We start from the raw sequence: 19,404 nt of genomic DNA on the forward strand, positions 1-19,404 counted from the left end.
GACGTTGAATTGACATCTGTGCACAGTGGGTAGGGCACACAGAGCACATCTCAGAGTCATTATACCTTTATCTCAGCACCTCCGTAGGCACTGCGGCAGGGATGTGCGTTATTCAACGGCCATTACTTATTCTCCTTTGTGAAGAACGAGAGGTCTCTCCTTCCTTTGACTGAGTTGAGCTCTCCAAACTTTTCATCATTAGTCATGAACACTACTTTCCAACATTTCGTTAAATACTCATCAGGCAAAGATTCAAGTAGATCTTTTTTTCTGACTGTGATTACAGCTGTACAGCAAAGCCATCCTGTACAGCAAAGCCTTCCTGTACAGCAAAGCCATCCTGTACAGCAAAGCCATCCTGTACAGCAAAGCCATCCAGTATAGCAAAGCCATCATGTACAAAAAGCCATCCTGTACAGCAAAGCCATCCTGTACAGCAAAGCCATCCTGTACAGCAAAGCCATCCTGTACAGCAAAGCCATCCTTTACAGCAAAGCCATCCTGTACAGCAAAGCCATCCTGACAGACCAGGGCAAAGGATAAAGCAAGAAGATGTTGGAGAGAGAGAGAGAGAAAAAAAAAGGAAACAACAACGCTGTGCTGAACTGCTACTGTCAGACACCTAAGTAGATCACTGCAAATACTATCACTTCCTGAAGGGGGGTGTCTAGAGCCAAACTGAACTCCCAGCTTTGGAATGGAATTTGTCTGCCTGCTATGGAACAGAACACTCTCTACGCAACAGCATCTGCAGAACGGGGCTTAACATTGAGTATTGCTGCCCAGTGTATCTACCAAGCATGGCATCTACAGGGGGAGGTTGTGTAGAAACACCTGAACTTCCTGGCATCTCAACTTCAATTTCCCTCAAGGGAGAACAACTCATCTCAGGAACATCCATCCATAGCACATAAGCCATAAACCTCCTCTTAATAAAACATTCCCCCTCCTTGTTTTAGCCTTATGCGGCACAACAGTTAACCTTGAACAATGTCTGATCAATCACATGTTTTATTAGTCCCAACCCTCTCCTTCACCTCCCTGTTAAACCCCTTACACCTTCCTCAAAACAGACCCACCGCCAGCCATTCTCACAGCCCAACTGGATGCTAAAAGGAAAGTAACTGTATAATGACAACAATGATTCCACTAAAACCCAGTCATTACTATGGTTAATGACTGTTGAGGCTTAATGGACCTGTGTTTTTGCCCCGATTGTGAAAGCCTTCAAAATGGTGCCATGCCGCCTACTGGTAATGGGCTGATTTATCGGCTTTGTCCAATTGGATGGACTTGCAATATAGGTCTAGGCTGTGCATTTTGGTGCTCAGGTCGCATATTGTGTTGCTAATCACAATGGCTGAAATGTATGGTGTATAGATATCCTCTCAAAGGCAAAGCAACCTCAGTGATAGGGGTTGCTCTGTCATCTTCCGTTCCAGCCCAAATCCAGTCTGCCATATTGGCTGTGCGATTATTCTTTATTAGGCCTGATGACCAGGTGCTCTCAACCACGGCTCACAGCTCAGAGGCCCATAATGATGCCTGGCCTGGCAAACAGGGCAGAGGATTGCAGGATTACTGGATTGCAGCGCAGCCTGAGTCAGGTTGATCTGGTCTGATCCGGTCTTATCCTGATGGGATGGGCTGAGAGAGGGAGGGAGGGAGGGAGAGAGAGACTGAGAGGGAGGTGGGGATTTTCAAGCTGGACTTACGAAAAGCGGTGTAGAACTCGTGCAGAGTGAGGTGTCCGTCGTTGTTGTAATCATCGTAGCGGAGCAGGTCCTGCATGGTGCACTCCAGCAGACTGTCTTCTAGGTGCTCCTTCATAGAGATCTGGACAGGAGGATGGAAACCATAGACTATATTCCAATGACTGTATTACATTCTATGATTCACATTCTAGTTCTATGGATATAAACCATAGGACTAAGTCAGATAAAGTACAGCATAACAACTGTCTTCCTTCATTCACTTAACTGTCTTACATCTTCTCTTAACCCTTATTTTAGCCTTGTTCTATCCTATATTGAATTCCCTTTGGAAAAAGTACAGGTGCAAACTATGCTTCTGTTGAGACTGGCCCCATTCTGTACAGAGGGAAGGAGAACCAATGTGTAGAGCTAGTCAAATACTGCTTAATTAACACATATATATATATATATCTGATCATGACATTTAGTGACATCTTATTTCTATTTCTTTGATTTCTCTGATCTCGGATCGATTTTTCTCCCTTAAAAAAATGTAAATGTCTCTTTAAAGATTTCTTGGCTACGTGTCAACATTAATAATTGCCAACCATGATTTGATCAGATCTTCAATCAAATCTTCTAAACTGCTGAGATGTGAGAAATAGTTCATAATGTATTTCACATCGGTCCTGTCTCCTCAAAGTAGAAGGGTGCAAATTGTCCGTCCCAAATGACACCCTATTCCATATATAGATTTTAAAAGTAGTGTATAGCGAATAGGGTGCCATTTGGATGTAGGCAAAGTATTTTATTTTAGTTTCACGAGACAAAGAGTTATGTCATTTAGGAACCCGTTCTGTAAGCTAATAAAACACGACAGCTATTTGTCACAACACTGCAACTAAATAATTGGAAGTATCTACCTTTTTTAAAAAGATCACAAACCTAAACAGTGCTTTAATGCAGAAACAACACATTCCCGAGTTCTCGCATGTCACTCCGCACACTCCCCTGGCTTCCATTTTGGAGCTTGCATCCACAACAACACCGTGGTGCTTGCCTACGGAGCAACATGACAACTCTGCCTCTCTACCTTCAGACTATGCTCAAGCCCTGCCAGTGGAGGCTCCTAAGAGGAAGAAGGGGAGGACCATCCTCCTCAGTAAATTTCAGAAACATTTTAATTGTAAAACATTTAAAAAGTTTTCCTAAATATAATCACGTCACCAAATAAATGATTAAAACACACTATATTGCTAAGAAGGTCTACAGTAGCCTCAACAGCACTCTGTAGGGAAGCACAACGGTGTAGCTGGAGGACAACTAGCTTCCGCCCTCCTTGACTTCATTACAAAACCGAGGAGGCTCATGGTTCTCACCCCTTCCATAGACTTACACAGTAATTATGACAACTTCTGGAGGACGTCCTCCAGGCTATCAGAGCTCTTTCAGCATGAACTGACGTGTTGTCCACCCAATCAAAGGACCAGAGAATGATCTAGTACTGAAAGCATAAGCTACAGCTAGCTAGAACTGCAGTGTATAAAATATGGTGATGCGTTGACTCAAAGAGAGAGAAAGACAATTGTTAAACATTGTCATTTTTTTTCACTTTCAGTTTCACTTAGCTAGCAAATTCAACTAGCTAGTTTAGCCTAATGAAACACCCTGCTCAAACAGAGGGATGCTATGTTAGCTGGTTGGCTATGACTATCGAACACAACACTGGAACTCTTCCAAGTCAAGGTAATATTTTGGTATTACAAATGTATTGTCACCGGGACCCGCTGTTGTAACTGCTTACTGACTGTACACTGTAACTTTACTGCATGATTGTAGCGGGTTTACTAACACGTTAGTTATATTAGCTATGTTATCTATGGTGCCCATGATGTAAGCTGTGTGTAGCGGTTTGGCTTGGTCACATACAGCTGATGTGTTGCTGCGTTGAAGTCCACAAGTGAAGGGAAGAGCTGAGATGAGGAGAGAGCATAGATGCAACAAGGAATTGTGTTGAAAAAGGTTTCTTAAATGGAAGCAAATGGAACAAAATAGGGATAAACATACCTGAATTTGTCCAATAGAAACTCTTGTTGGACTAATGATTACACCCTATATCAACTAGATGTAGGCAAGAGTGTGCAAGGCGGTATTGAATGTCACTGTCAGTCCTTGCGTCACTGTCTGTGACCTCAAATTTGCCTCTCGACCTGTGTGCACCTACGTTGTAAACTTTCATTCATAGGCTAGGTTGTAGCCAACTCATGATGGGTATAGGGAAAATTAGAGTATCATGTAGTAGCCTAAACCTATCGCTGTTACATTGATCTGGGTGAATGGAATATGAAAGAATCATCCAAAACGCTGCAATAGAAACAAGGCCATATTTTTTTGTTGGCCCCCCCTCAACGGCACTGACCACCACTGAGCCCTACACCCCGAGCCCCTTCTGGCATAGGGCTAGTAGAAGTAGATCACCCATGGATGGAGATGCATCCAATTAACACCAGTTAGTGTGGCTCTGATGCCCACCTTAATCCAATTCCCGCCCCAGAGAAGTACCCACCTGTTCCAGCTCGTCGCTGCACAGACGGCCATCCCCGTCCATGTCCAGGTACTTAAACATGGTGTCCACCAGGGCTCTCTTCTGGTCCATGTCTCTCTTAATGTTCCTGTCCCCGCCATTCAGGCCTTTAGGCTGCATATCCAGCAGCATACTCTTCAGCTTGTTGTAATCTGCCATGGTGCACGTGTCTCCTACAACAACACAATACAGACTTTAAATTAACCTCAATTAGGTTATAATGACCTTACCGCTGCAGGACTAAATGATTTTGGAGGATGGTTAAGTGTGTAAGAGTGAATGTATTAAATGCGTGTGTTTTTGTTTGCGTGCGTGCGTGCATGGGTTCTTGCTTGCTTGAGTGCGTGTGGCAGTGTGCGTATGTGTGTGCTTGCATAATGTGTTTTCGCGCAGGGGGTCCAATTAATTATGTATAATCCTCCAATCCACAAGAAAACAAAAAGGTAAACAACCTCATTGAGATGCTTTAGACAGTTTTGTCCTCTTTCACTTGCTGAGGGATTAACACCCCATGTTTCAAACACAGCATCACATCCTGCCTGACTGCTCAGCACTCTGTCTCCCAGCCCGCTGATAAATATGTGCAGAGGAATGGAGGAGCCATGATTAATCAAGTGCAGCTGAGAGTGTGTTTATTCCTTACTTGAAATAAAATTGTGCAAACACAGGCCACCCGCTGTGGGCATCTTTAGGACTTGATGTGAATGGAGAGCATTGCTCCACTCCCCCTTCCTCCCCCTTCCTTCCACCAGCTGCCTGTGAGAGTTGACAGGAGGTGGGAGGGGTGCCTGTGTATCTCCGCCAAGTGATGAGCGCACCAAATATTAAAAGCTCATTGATATGAATAAGTCATTAGAAAATGTCTCCCGATCGCTGCGAAGAGCCATACCCCCTCCTGCGAGGACCGGGGCCTGATAGCAATGCCTAATTCAGAATAGACATCAACATCAATTACAGCTAATAAATAACACAGAAAGACAACGTTGTACAAGATGCAGGCATCCAAAGCGTCCAACCTGCATCCCCCCTGGTTCCGCCACCCCACTGTAGCACTGATGCCTCAATGTCCTATCCGTTCACCCTCATGTCACTCCTCAACTCAACAAGAGTTCTGTTAAGCCTCTAAAAGGGAGAAATGTCTCCTACATTACGTCACGTTTCGTTGCTTTTTTGGTGAAGCATTTGGGCTGCCTGATGACCAAATTGGGTTCCTTTCTCTTCAGTGACAGGAGGGTTAACTGACATGCTACTTGAATTGTCAGCACCTCTCTTTGCAACACACGACCGAATCAAACAAACCAAACTTTAAAACACTTTTACCAGCTCTATTTTGCCTACCCGCTGCATTGTCTGTATGCGCGAAACTTGTGTCGTTGCAAAGACCTGCCGCTGGCACTGCTCTGGTGCTATCCATTAGCATGACAAGGGGTCATTTCAATGCTCCAGCCCTTCCTCTCTGACTACATTCAGTGGCTGATCAATCATTGAGCAACCTGCCACGAAGAAGGGGAGGGATTCAATTTTCGACTTTTCAAATCGGGTAATGAAGTACATCTATCAAGGCGACTTTGTGAGGAGAAAGGTCGACGGTGATATGGGTTAAGTTCTTATGACACGCTATTAATCCAAGATCCTCACTTTTATTCGGGGTAAAGATCTTATGACCTTTCACAGACACACCCCACCATCCGCATCAGTCCGAGGCAATGGTATTCCTTCTGGGGGGACTGGAGTGTGCCACTTGTTGAAATGAATGTCCTTATTTTCCCTCAATGATGTCCTACCACCAGTAAGTCTTTCTTATTCTGCTGAAGACAGCAGCTGAGCGGCTGAAATCCACAGTACTCCCTGTTTGAAATGTTAGCTGCTTAAAGATGCACTCCAGAGCTTTTGTAGTTTTGAAAGTGGTGCTCACTTTCAGAAGGGAGTAATGAATGATCTACCAGCCAACCTTTTGATACAGGATGCAGTGATGCGTATTAAAACTGTCACCTGTGATCAAGCGAAGAGCGCCATGGTAGACGGCATCCAAAGGTTTAAGAATAGGGGCTGGCTGCATTCAGATAAATGGTGTCACCATAGTCAAGACCTGGCAGGAAAGTTGACTGTACAATCTGCTTTCTGCTGTTTAGGGAGAAGCATGATCTATTTCTATAAACGAAGCGTACTTTCAATCTCGAGCGTATGTTTTTTAAACATCAAATTATTGTTAAACCAAAAGCCCATAAAAAATTTAGGTCGGGAACCTACCTGATTAAAGAATCATCCAATGCATAAAGGTGTAAGCCATCTGAAATACTTCTATGAGAATGACAAAATGGCATACATTTAGTATTTCCGGCATTAAGTAACAATTTTACCCATGCGGGACACCTTTAGTAATATTAACATAACTTAACTGCATACAGATATATTTTAGGGAACTTGTGAATTTTTTATATTTTTTCTCCAACCTTTATTTAACTAGGTAAGTCAGATAAAACACAATAAATGTACAAAGACATAACCCAAACTAAAGAATGAACTAACTATTAAAAAAACAACTAAAAATAATCCAATTTAATTGAAAGAGTCGGTGTCTGAAAGCCTCTCATGAGCGGTTCTTAGCATCAGATCCAAGAGAGTAAAAGCTTGATCTTATACATCAAGTGTTGAAACCTTACTACAATCCCTCAAGGGTGTGAGCAGTGCTCCTGTTTGATTTATGATGGCTTGACCTCCATGGGCTGAGATGATTGGGTTATTTAAGCCATGCCATCTGTGTCCTGCTAATGGAAAAAGATTGACTTGCCTCTTAGGTAATTATGGAGATGATAGATCCTTTCCTCATACGTGAGGGACATCAGGTCGAAAGTAACTGTGAATCAAAGCATGGACCAGGGGTCCTTTGGGGGTTATCTGTTGCATGGACATTACCCTCATTGAGACACGAGCACATTAAATACTTGCCTGTTTAATTTAGACATAAGTCTTCACAGTGACAGCCTATAACTATGGCCCAGAGCTAACTAAAGTAGCCTGCGATGCAGCAAATAACGGGAGCCACATACTGCATGAGAGAACTCTACTTCTGTTCTCAATCTGGCTGTGTAAATAAAGTGTACGCAGACAAAAGACAATCAACAACAGAGAGGCCATTTCAAAATCTCATCTCTTTTCAGCCCAACTCAGCAAATCGTAAATCTATGCTGTTACAAAGCTGCAAGAATTTGACTGTAGTGAAACTGGAATGTTTGTCGTAAGAGCTTTGCCAAGGGAACACTATAACATTTGTTTTGTGAAAATTGTTCTGAGGGACAAAAAAGACAATGGGTGTTTATCAGAAGAGCAAGCCAAAAGGAAAGGCAAGCTACATAAGAGAAGCAATCAATGTTCCAAACACGTTTTGAGATCCCAATGTTCACATTATTTAAGTGGTGGTGCCATGGTGTCATGCATTAAGTATTGCTATTTGCAGAATACCAATACTTAATTACATATGTTTACTTCTATTGGCATTTGTTTAATTAATCCATTCTCTGAAAAATCTATAATCTCCCAATAGCAATGCCATGTTGCGTAGCAAGTTGCCCAGAAACTCTCAATTGGGACAGTTTGAGCTTTTGACAGAGCTCAGGAAAGTGTATTCCCAGCTAGCACATAACATTCTGAGAACCATATGTTTCTTAAAGCTTGGTGAGAGCGTGCTTGTCCTATGGTTATTTTGCATACAGCCTTTCCACAACTTTCTGGAAATGGTGTAGGATAGTTGCTTGGCTTTGGAACATTCTCAGCACATTGAAAAATAATATTCATTACTTTAACACAGGGCTTCCCAACCCTATTGCTGGAGATCTACTGTCCTGTAGGTGTTCAGCCCAACCTTAATTTAGCATATCTGAGCAGGTGTGTAAAATTAGGATGGGATTGAAAACTCACAGGACGGTAGAGCTCCGGGAAGAGGGTTGGGCAGCACAGCTTTAACAGAAACACGGTTACATTTCATTTCAATTTTGGTAATGTTCTAGGAATTTGTTCTGGTTTGGCATTGGAAATATTCTCAAGTAGTTCAGAGAATGTAAAGAAGCAACAAAAAATGTGGGAATTTCAGTACTTCAGCATAACATTTCCTACAGGTTTTCTCATGATTCTATTTAAAGTCATGTTCTCAAATTGTTCAGAGAACGTTAAGAAAACTTCCATATAAAAACACAAGAAAACATTAACAACGTTCAGAGAATATTCTAAGAATTGTATTTAAAAACACACATTTGTTCTCAGAACGTGAAGAAAATGTCCATTAAAAAAACAAGAACATTTTCAGAACGTTCAGAGAATGTTCTAAGAATGCTATTTAAAAACATACACATTCTGTTATAAGAATGAACAAAACGCTCTCTAAATGTTTACTTCTGTTCTCAGAACTTTAAAAAATGTAATCTGTTTTACCGGTCAGGAATCGTATGGCTTCGTATCCACAACCAATGTGAAACCAAAAACCTAGGTACCCACAACTTCCAAGGAACCAAATGTGCTAGCTGGGTTATATCATATTATAATATTTTCAGATCAATGCCATTGATTCGGAGGACAGTCGTTTGACAGCCATTGAGTAATCTCAAGTAAATCTCAATAGCTCTCCCAACATTTTAGTCATGCCATTAGATTAGCTGAATAAAGACATCCAGTCTTCCCCCATATGTTCTGCCGTCAGGATATGTGTGTGCTTGGCAAACCTTATCTGACTCACTGCACCTTGGGACAGGCTAAATGAGAACTCATTGCAACATGAGAGTTATTGGCAGAGCAGTGAAGGAGAAATACTATAGAGGACTGACTGCTGTGGAAACCTAAAGTGCTCAAACCGTGCATCGGTACGATATGTGACTCGTTTCAGGAAACTAGGCATATGTCACACATCACTACTTCACAGGAGAGGCATTTGAACGTAAACATTTTCTAAAATCAAAATGCCTTCTGGAACATGTGAACTTTCATGTGTCTTAATAACAAACATGTATGCCATCTGTAAATACAAATAAAATGGTTAAATTGCGAGCCCAGTTGGTTCAGCCACGGAAAAAGACAGGAACCGTCCCAATTGACATGATTGGCTGAGATAATGGAAGAACTGGACATGCCGAGAGATGAGTTTGGAATGGTCTGCCATGAAGCACACTTCTGTCTATAACATGAACAGCTGAGTATGTGTAGGTACTCCTTTCTAACACAGTTTTTTTTAAAGATATCACAAAGAACTGCAAAAGTGTTGCTTATGCTCTCCATTTTTTGGAAGACTGAGTTTTGAATTCAGTGGAATGCCCGGTGGAAGCAGAGTACAATAACTAAGAGATAGAGACTATTGAAGTGTTTGATTGCAAAAGCGGAGGGAGTCCAAAAGAGAACACAGAAGGTCTGTTGTATAAAACACCGGCCTCTGGATTACATCTTAAAACTAAGGGCAACCATGGCATCCGTGACAGGGAGGGAAAAGCATTTATCCATGTATACGGGTAATAGAGTCTAGCTAGCTACATTTTCAGATATTATACATTTATCATTTTGTCAAAAGTCATTTTCATTGCAAGTTAAAGCATAGTTGTGCTATTTTGGACCACCAGGCTGCTGATGTCATGCAGCCTGTCACTTTTGTGTTTATATTTTTCATAACGACAATGACAAGTTTGATGTCGGATGACAATATAATGTTCATGATGTCCCTGAGACAATTGCGTACAGACATGTCGATCGAAGTAGCTTTTAGTCTTGCAATCTTTGGTTGTTTGGTACACTACTGTACTCACTGTTTAGCACATGACCTCACATGTGAATCCTTAAAGAGATGGGTGGGGCTAAGACTTAAGAACAACGCTGAATAGGTGTAGAAAAAGAAGAGCTCTCCAGAAGGTGTACCAAAACATTCAAGGGCCATTTTCTCAAAAGTGGGGTAAGTTTATCAACTTTGAAACTTTCCCATTGTTCCTCAACTTTAATATATGATATACCATTTTCTAGTCTTTACTTTTGTGCAATGTAAAAAACACTATTTCAAATTTTGCTACATAGGACTGAATAGAGCCAGTCGGTCACATATGCTAGCTGCACCTCCCTCTCAGTCTACATTCTCCCAGTTTAAAATCTCAAGTATAAAATATTTTGTGGAGTCTGGATCAAAGTTATCCAAGTAATAGCGCAGTTCAACTTCAAAGTACAAAACAAGGCTTTAGTGATATAAGACAGGAATATGTCTCAATTTCCAAATGACTAAACACCAACACTTAACATTTAAAAAAAAAAAAAAATAAAAAAAAAAAAAAAAACTTGGTAATCCTGAATTGGGCTGATCTAAAATGGAATGTGCAAACAAACACGTTACAGACGTAAGTTAATAGCATTCAAAAGTAATCAAATGTACTCTGTTATGCAGGATGGTCCACATGAGAGGAAGGAGAAGAAAACATCTTGTGAAAAATGAAGAATATGGGCATTAGATTGTGTCTGCAGTTAGAGGTAGAGAAGCAATTAAAAAAGGATCGCTTCACTAGCGTCATAACTGCACTGATTCCAACCTAAACAAATCCTTCTACTGTAATGAGATTGAATTCTTGAACTTGTTGTAGAACTCAGAACAGGAAAGTAGCCATCCCGATATACACATTACATTACTACTGTCGCACAGAGCAGAAAAGTACAGTAATCACAAACTATTAAACACCTTTTTCTACTTTACAGTCAAGTTCAATCATGGTCCATCGCGCCCCCCTTTGTGAGTGTTTAAGACGCACTGCAGGTGTAATGTACAGTCCGGTAACTTCCACAGTCATTACTCCTTCCATGACCCCCTACACGACCTTAAACTTTACCAATATGTTTCTCAACCAATTAAATCACCAACACAATCAAACCCAGAAATAAACCCCCACCTGACAGTCCTTAAAAAGAGTTGCACTTGCCCCTGCCATCACTCCGCTTTTAGATTAGGAGTACAAGTGTAGGGCGTATATTAGATTTTTAGCATACTCCCCCCCCGCCACCATACCTTCATTGTAAACTACAGTAATCTCCTGGCTTGTCCTGTCTGTTAGCTGAGCTGGGGCTGCAGACTGCCGTCTCAGGGGGAAAGAGGGTTTAAAATGCCTGGCTAGCTGCTTAGGACCGCAGCCTCAGCGAGACCCATCCACACTGAGACCCGAGCACAAACAGCCATCATTACCCTGCTCCGTCACACTGGTGACCTTCAGAGGCTTGAAAGGGAGATGGTAAAATGACTTGGGGAAAGGTACAAAAACTGTACTGTGTTGCACTGTTGCTACTGTAAGCTGTATGTAAACAATCAATGAGTGTAAATCATACGTTTGAAATTAATATGGAAACCTAGCAACAAGATGAAAGATACATAATTAACTGCAGAGGTGCTCATCAACTTGTGCCTGATTGCTTAGACTTGCTCAGTGTATAGCAGGGAGAGCGAGAACGTCAATAACCAGTTGAGCTGACAGCCATTCTACAATATTTTGCCCCCCCACACACACACACACACACACCCCTAGAAAGATATGACATTTAAACAGTGACGTTCCCTCCTATAGACAAGCAGAGAAGTACTATGTAAAGGGCCCTATTTTGTTGTTCTGAGCATATGCAATATGTTTGCTTCCAACCAAAACAAATGTTTGACTCCCACACAAAATTACTCCTTTACTTATTTGTAGGTTTAAGGAAGTGTGTAGATTGCATTCTTTATCGTAGAGCTATGACAATGATCTATTTAGATCAGCCTGCTCGAGACAAATTCAGTGATTGCTTTGCCATGTCTGTGCCGTAAAGTAGTCGAGCTAGATACATGTTTTTATAAAAGGAACCCCCCCCCCCTCTAGTAGAAGGCAAATACACGTTTAGGACGTTGACATGGTCATAGGTAGGTCTGGATGGCTATCTTCTGACTTCTAAAATCTAAACATACATATTTATTTAAGCAATTCTAGGGCCCGATTTCGGGGACTGTCAGCTTAAGAAGATCCATTGAATAAGAGACATTTACAGTACTTGGATGATACAGTTTAACTTTGGACAACAGAAAATATTTTTTTGACTTTCAATAAATGAGTGATTTAAAAAAAATGACAGTATAGGCTAACAAAACTAAATCTTCAGCTGTTGACCAGGAGGTAAGATAACGAGGACAATGGGTTCCTCTCTTTGCTACAGCATGAGCAGGTACCTGACTCTGGAAAAGCATTACGTTCATTTACAATACAGTGGAAGAGCAAAGCAGGAAGAAGAGAAAATGAAGAAAAGAAAGTGAGATGGCAAAGAAAACATAAGGGAACAGCCCTTTCATTCTCTCACGACTTCCATAGTCAGAAAGAGAAATGGAGATGCTACGTCTCCCTTTCATCTCAGAGGTTTGTCTTTCAACTAAATTTTTATCTTTGACTGTTTCCCTTAAAGAGGAGTTTTCATCTTCTTTCTCCCTCGCTGCGGCACTGAGAGGACATTTTTCTCATGTAATTGTGGCAGCTTCAACAGCTAAGTAACTACCCCCATGCATATCCACCTGACCGGAATGTGCAATGATGACACTTAAATGCAAAATCGTTAATATACTTCAGTCATATGACATTGATTTAAGACAGGGCTCTTTTTTAAAGGTGTGAAAACAAAAATCTGGGAAACTTTTTTACAGATACTTAGATAACTTGCTTTAACACTTGAAAAGAGAATAATCACATTTCCATATATTTTCGGGAAAGGAGGGTATGGGGATTAGGTGATAGGCAATTGTCATAGCATCCATTTGTTTTACTTTTGTGAATAACTTTGTATAGATAGATATGCTTTGTTTAAAACACATTTGAGCTTCATTCCTTTCAATTATGTAAGGGCCAAGATCAATGCTTGATCTGCAGTATAGTTCAAGCCAGTTGTTTATAACTATATTGTGTTTCAGCTCTAGGTTTGTTTCTTTGATTCTTTTTTCCAAAGTAGGCAAAGTAGTTTGCTGTTTGATTTCCATGTTTCAATCCCCATATCTACACAATCATGTTCACTTTTACCACATTAAGCAATTATTGGAAGCTCATTTCAATTTGTGCTTATGAAAAGCTGTACCTGTTCCTCTATTGCAGATCCATGCAATCATTGTTGTTCCAATTTACAGATGAACAATTAGTGTGATAACGTTTGCTACAGAATAACAGTAATGTTTGGTAGCGACTTTAACAAAAAATACATTGTATAATTCTCATTATACTTTTGATACTTCTTCAAATACATTGTATAATTCTCATTATACTTTTGATACTTCTTAACCTACCATGTCAGTATTTCACAAATACAATTTGTTCTCAGTTATCTACTTCAGTGAATGAAGGATACTGAAATACCCAATGATGGCATATCTATTTTTAACAAAAAAGTCAATGTTCGAAACGATAATGAAAAAAGCATGCCAACTTTGTTTTATCAAAAACATATCAACCCAGTTAAATTGTGTACTAATATGTCTACTCTTCACTTTCTGAAATAACCATACAGTACTTACCAAACTCAGACACAGGGCCAAGTGCTGTGCGAGTTTTCAGTGACCACAAGAGCTCCCATTAGACTAAAACATCTGCCAGTGAGCACCAACTCTCACTAATGCCATGGACTGCTATTGACCCATGAAACCATTACTCTCCGATGCAACCTTCAGGGGCAATTTTAGAATAAGCTGTTCGTATGACAGGTAATATAAGTTGACTGCACAAACACCGCTGGGGAGGAGGTGCAATCTTTCCTCAAGCACAGTAGGCCTACACAGGTTACTGCATTCACACTGCTGGCTGATATGCAAGAATCCTTATTTTAAATGGAACAAAAATTCCAGAATTTAGAAAAAATGTGCAATCACATCTCCTTCTGGCACTACATTAATAAGCAATATTTTCCTTGTCATTGATTGTCTCTATTTATTTGACGAGGAAAGATTCCCCCCCCCCTGCCTGGAGGTGCGTTGCATTGGTACGCCGTGGATTGATGCCGAGTCATTAGTGGTTTACACTCGGAGCTCCTCAACCTCCTCCCTCTCTCTGCCAGCAGGTAGAAATAGTGTGAGGGAAAGTCATTAACCAGGGAACAGAACTAATGAAGGGATAAATGAACAGAACAACAAAGAAATACAGCATGGTTTACCTGCCTGGCTCCTACCAGGCTGCAGGTTCCTTATACTATCTGGGTCAGAAATGTCTGCAATGGGGAAGAAATCTTTGAAGAAATGCAAGAAACACATTTTTGCCGACGTCTCATTGACTATTAATAATGAGCTGACCTGGTTGAACACAGTGAGTGATTCAGACCACACCACCTCATCTATATATAGAACTGTGTGAATGTTGAACAGGCAAATGTATCATTGGCCTGGCCAGTTTAAGCATGCACCACTTCAACCACAGGCCCTTCAGAGAATTGCCTCTAAAACGCTGCGACTTTTTAGTGGCTATGTGAAATTCTCTTTCACCCCCATGTGGTGAATCTATACCAGAATATGGATTACCGCTGCTGGATGGGTTTACAACATTATAATCTCATAACTGTGAGAGTCACTCTTTTAGCATGAGGTTGTCAGATAGAATGGCATGTTTCAAAGCAGGGGTCTGAAGCTATTAAAATACCCATTGGCTCCCTGTCCCCTCAAGATCACCAGTCGAGCATCTATCCCACAAGCCTGTCACTCACACCGACAAATTTAAGAGGGGGTAATCTCAGAGGTCCATGGAATTGACTTCTAAATGGAAGTAACACGATTCATTCTCTTGTTTTTTTTCCCTTTCCCCCACCTTTTCAGGGGCTTCGTCATTAGGCCCGGGCTTGACAACGCAGGCTAAATGAACAGGAGACTCAGACAGGGAGGAATGTGGGTCAGGATGATAATATGCAACACACAATGGCAGCAGAAGCACTGTTTCCCCCGGAGCTACAGCCTCTCCATCCCACAGCCCCCCTGATCATCCAAGTGACTAATTTGAGAACATGGAGCAAGAGGAGTCCAACGACAGATACCCTAATTAAAAAAACCTGACAAAAGTGTGTAGGTCCTCTGCGCCCGTAATATATCTAGATTAAAGGCTGTGTCTGTAATGAAAACAAACAGACACACTCCTTGGGGAAACAGCAGAGCAGAATGCAGTCTGATATTATTTGAGATTGTTGCAGTGTGGAAAGGCCTCACATTCAGCAGAAAAACAAGAATAGGCCTTCTATTCAATGTTCCCTTCAATGCCGAAATGCGTTGGCCGATTCCTGTCCTTAAGAGACGGTTAAAAGGCTCAGACCTGCGTTCAAATACTATTTTGGAGATTTTCACAAACATTTTTAATTATGTTTTGGGATATTTTTTCTTTAAAAATACCAGTGGTTGAATATTGGAATGTATTTCAAAATACACTAGGAAAGTTTTGGCATGTATTTTCAAATACAAATATTTAAATAATCCATAAATATTAAATACTCCCAGGTCTGTTTGGTCCTAGGGGTATTTGAAACACTGTATTTGTAAATAAGTATTTGAAAATAGTTTCATAAAATTCAAAAAGAGGTAGCTGACTTGGCCACATTATGTAGAAATACTCAAATACACAGAAAGTACATATTTACATTTTTAAAAGAAATACTTATATATGCATGGATTTGAACCCAGATCTGTCTAGGCTACCCACAATAAACTATTTTGATGTTTTGGGTCTTTTCAAAAAGTGTTTGTGACGGGTTAAATGGGACATAGAACTCTAAGAAAGTGTATGAGAATTCTCATTAAAAACCATTAGCATCCTCATCATCAACCCATACTACTGTGTCCAGTCTTTGTTTGACCAACTGATCATCATTCTGAGCAAGAAACCTTATCCCCTTCCAGCACTTGAGCTATGTTGTCTCTCTTGAGCCTTTTGATATTCTAAAATAATGAATCATTAGGGAAACGAACACGTTTAAAAAAACAAAACCAATTACCAGCCCAAACATAGGATTAAGGCTACAGTATCACTCAGCCTCTCTGGGGTACATGGAGGTGGTACAAATGACTAGTTGTCAGATTAATAATGAATTAAAGCCAAGCAAAATAATCCACAGAGTCCCTGGCCACAAGAGGGACTTTGATTAAAAAAAGAAACCGTAGTAGTAGTCTAGTTTGACATTTTGTAATACCTTACGCTGTAAAATTGTCAGGTTGAATAAATCACTTTGCTGCTTTGGTAAAAACATTAAATTACACTCAACACATTTATTAATTTGTTGTTGAACAAAAATGTGCTACCATTTGGAAATCCTTATCGCTTTCTGTAAAATACTGTACATCCAACCTGTAATGTACATCCAAATGCAAATGTTTTATGTCTGTAAGGACTTTCTATTCCATGTCGGCCATCTTGATGATATTTTAATCAAGGAGAGATAATGGTATTAAGCTTGCCAGCCCAATTCTCTGATGAAATCTAGTCTGTCTCCTTTGTAGATAGACTCTAATAGATTATATGAATCCAACAGAGGACTGCACTCATGTTCTCAAGAGTGTTCAGGATACCATTAGAGAAAGTGTTGTCAGATAGTGTTCTATTGGTGACGACGAGCCAACACATTTATCTTTGTTAGCATGACACGCATCATTCATTCCTGATGTATATGTACAGCACCAGTCAAAAGTTTGGACACACCTACTCATTCAAGGGTTTTTCTGTATTTTTTACTATTTTCTACATTGCAGAATAATAGTGATGACATCAAAACTATGAAATAACACATATGGAATCATGTAGTAACCAACAAAGTGTTAAAAAAATCTAAATATATTTTATATTTGAGATTCTTCAAAGAAGCCACCCTGTGCCTTAATGAGAGCTTTGCACACTCTTGGCATTCTCTCAACCAGCATCATGAGGTAGTCACCTGGAATGAATTTCAATTAACAGGTGTGCCTTGTTAAAAATTCATTTGTTGAATTTCTTTCCTTAATGCATTTGAGACAATCAGTTGTGTTGTGACATGGTAGGGGTATACAGAAGACAGCCCTATTTTGTAAAAGTCCATAGTGGCAAGAATTGCTCAAATAAGCAAAGAGAAATGGCAGACCATCATTAGTTTAAGACATGAAGGTCAATTAATCCAGAAAATGTCAAGAACTTTGAAAGTTTCTTCAAGTGCAGTCGGGAAAACCATGAAGCACTATGATGAAACTTGCTCTCATGAGGACTGCCACAGGAACGGAAGACCCAGAGTTACCTTTGCTGCAGAGGACAAGTTCATTAGCCTCAGATATCTGCAAACAACTGCACCTCAGATTGCACCTTATAGAGTTCAAGTAACAGACCCATCTTAACATCAACTCTTCAGAGGCCTTCATGGTTGAATTGCTGCAAAAAACCACTACTAGAGGATACCAATAATAAGAAGAGACTTGCTTGGGCCAAGAAACACGAGCAATGGACATTAGACCGGTGGAAATCTGTCCTTTGTCTGATGAGTCTTTTTGGGGGGGGGGTTCCAACCACAGTGTCTTTGGTTTGTGAGATGCAGACTAGGTGAACGGATGATCTCCGCATCTGTGGTTCCCACCGTGAAGCATGGAGGAGGAGGTGTGATGGTGTGGGGTGCTTTGCTGGTTGCACTGTCATGATTTATTTAGAATTCAAGGCACACTTAACCAGCATGGCTAACACAGCATTCTGCTGTTGGTTTGGGATGAGTTGGACGGCAGAGGGAAGGAAAAGCAGCCAATGTGGGAACTCCTTCAAGATAACATCCTTCTAAATAACCTTCATTACTGCTAGACGATTGCTGTTTATAACTCCAGACTGTTTGCACGATGAGAGTTTGCTGTCCTGAGGCACATCTCTGCCTGTTTAGATGCTGGCCGAAGAGAAAAAGGAGAAAAGTTGTCAAGTTCAACTAAGTGAGAATTACTGCTTAAGACTGCTACAAATCTTGCTGATGCAGTCAAATTGTAATTGGCTGTACCAGAGCCATATTTTACATGAAATGTAATGTCAGATGTGTAATTTTGCTGTGAGGTCCCATTGGTGATTCTCTCATCTGCTAAGTGAAGCGATGTGCAACATTAGGGGCTTAAATTAAAGAACAGTAAAGATAATTGAAGTTGTAGCATGGCATGACCGTATTAGATATGACATACTTTGGCCACAGATCAAAAGACACTTCATATTGTCCCTGCCAACGAACAGGTGTTTCTAGGTAGGGGAGGTCAGTTCGGGACAACGGGTATGTGTCCCAAATGGCACCCTATTCCCTGTATAGTGCACTACTTATTGACAAGAACCCTATGGGGGCTTTGGTCAAAATTAGTGCACTAAAAATCGGGAATAGGGTGCAATTTGGTTAGCACACCTGCTCTTCTTCCTACAGTATCACGGGTGAACACAGATGTGCACACTCAAAGCTAGTATTTCAGATTAGGATTTTGAAGAGAATAAGACATGAGGAATTCACGCCGTTCACACACATCCACATGAATTCACATAAAGAGGCGAGCGTAAACATATGTTTTGTTAATACGGTAGACGCCAGCTAGGACAGATTATGTATAGCTGCAATGTTATGCAGTCCGGAAGAAATGACTTATTATGGCATCGGTGGCAGAGTATCACCTTATTATTAATAAAAATAATAATAATAGTCATATTAATATCACCACCATGCAGTAGAGTCAGAGACGTGAAGTGGAAACATCACGGACGCCTGCCTGGCGCGTCGACCATGAGGGAAGGAAGGGATACTGTAACTTTGGGTGTGTCCCAAATGGCACCCTATTCCCTGGTCAAAAGTAGTGTACCACATAAGGAATAGGGTACCATTTGGGACGGACACACTGTGATCTGAGCGCCCCTGTTCCCCTGCTCTCCTTTCAGTACCACGACAAAGCTCATTCCCTTCTGCTCCAACAGCTGCAGCTCTCGGCCGTGACTCGGTACATGCCAGGGATCAGTCACTTCATGATTTAATAAGTCAAAAGACACTTTGACTTTGCCATTGTTTCCCAAAGCACCCCTCTGACTCCTTCGCCCCCCACCCCCGCTCCTGCCCGTCATCGATGTGTGTAGTGAGTAAAGTAGGATGGCAGTCTTAACCTGGCCTGTAAATAATGCATATCTCACA

The 19,404-nt window shown here is 41.0% G+C and overlaps 1 protein-coding gene across 1 annotated transcript in view; it reads right to left on the reverse strand.

Moving 5' to 3' along the window:
* The window catches only part of LOC123998713 (follistatin-related protein 4-like), a 249,095-nt gene that overhangs the window by 76,012 nt on the left and 153,679 nt on the right, over nt 1-19,404 (reverse strand). The window contains exons 5-6 of the mRNA XM_046303809.1: nt 4,261-4,451; nt 1,716-1,836 (exon numbers count right to left, since the gene is read on the reverse strand). Coding sequence (XP_046159765.1) covers nt 1,716-1,836; nt 4,261-4,451 — 312 coding nt within the window. The remainder of the gene's footprint in view (nt 1-1,715; nt 1,837-4,260; nt 4,452-19,404) is intronic.

The sequence above is a fragment of the Oncorhynchus gorbuscha genome, linkage group LG16, assembly GCF_021184085.1.
Source record: "Oncorhynchus gorbuscha isolate QuinsamMale2020 ecotype Even-year linkage group LG16, OgorEven_v1.0, whole genome shotgun sequence".
Lineage (NCBI taxonomy): Eukaryota > Metazoa > Chordata > Actinopteri > Salmoniformes > Salmonidae > Oncorhynchus > Oncorhynchus gorbuscha.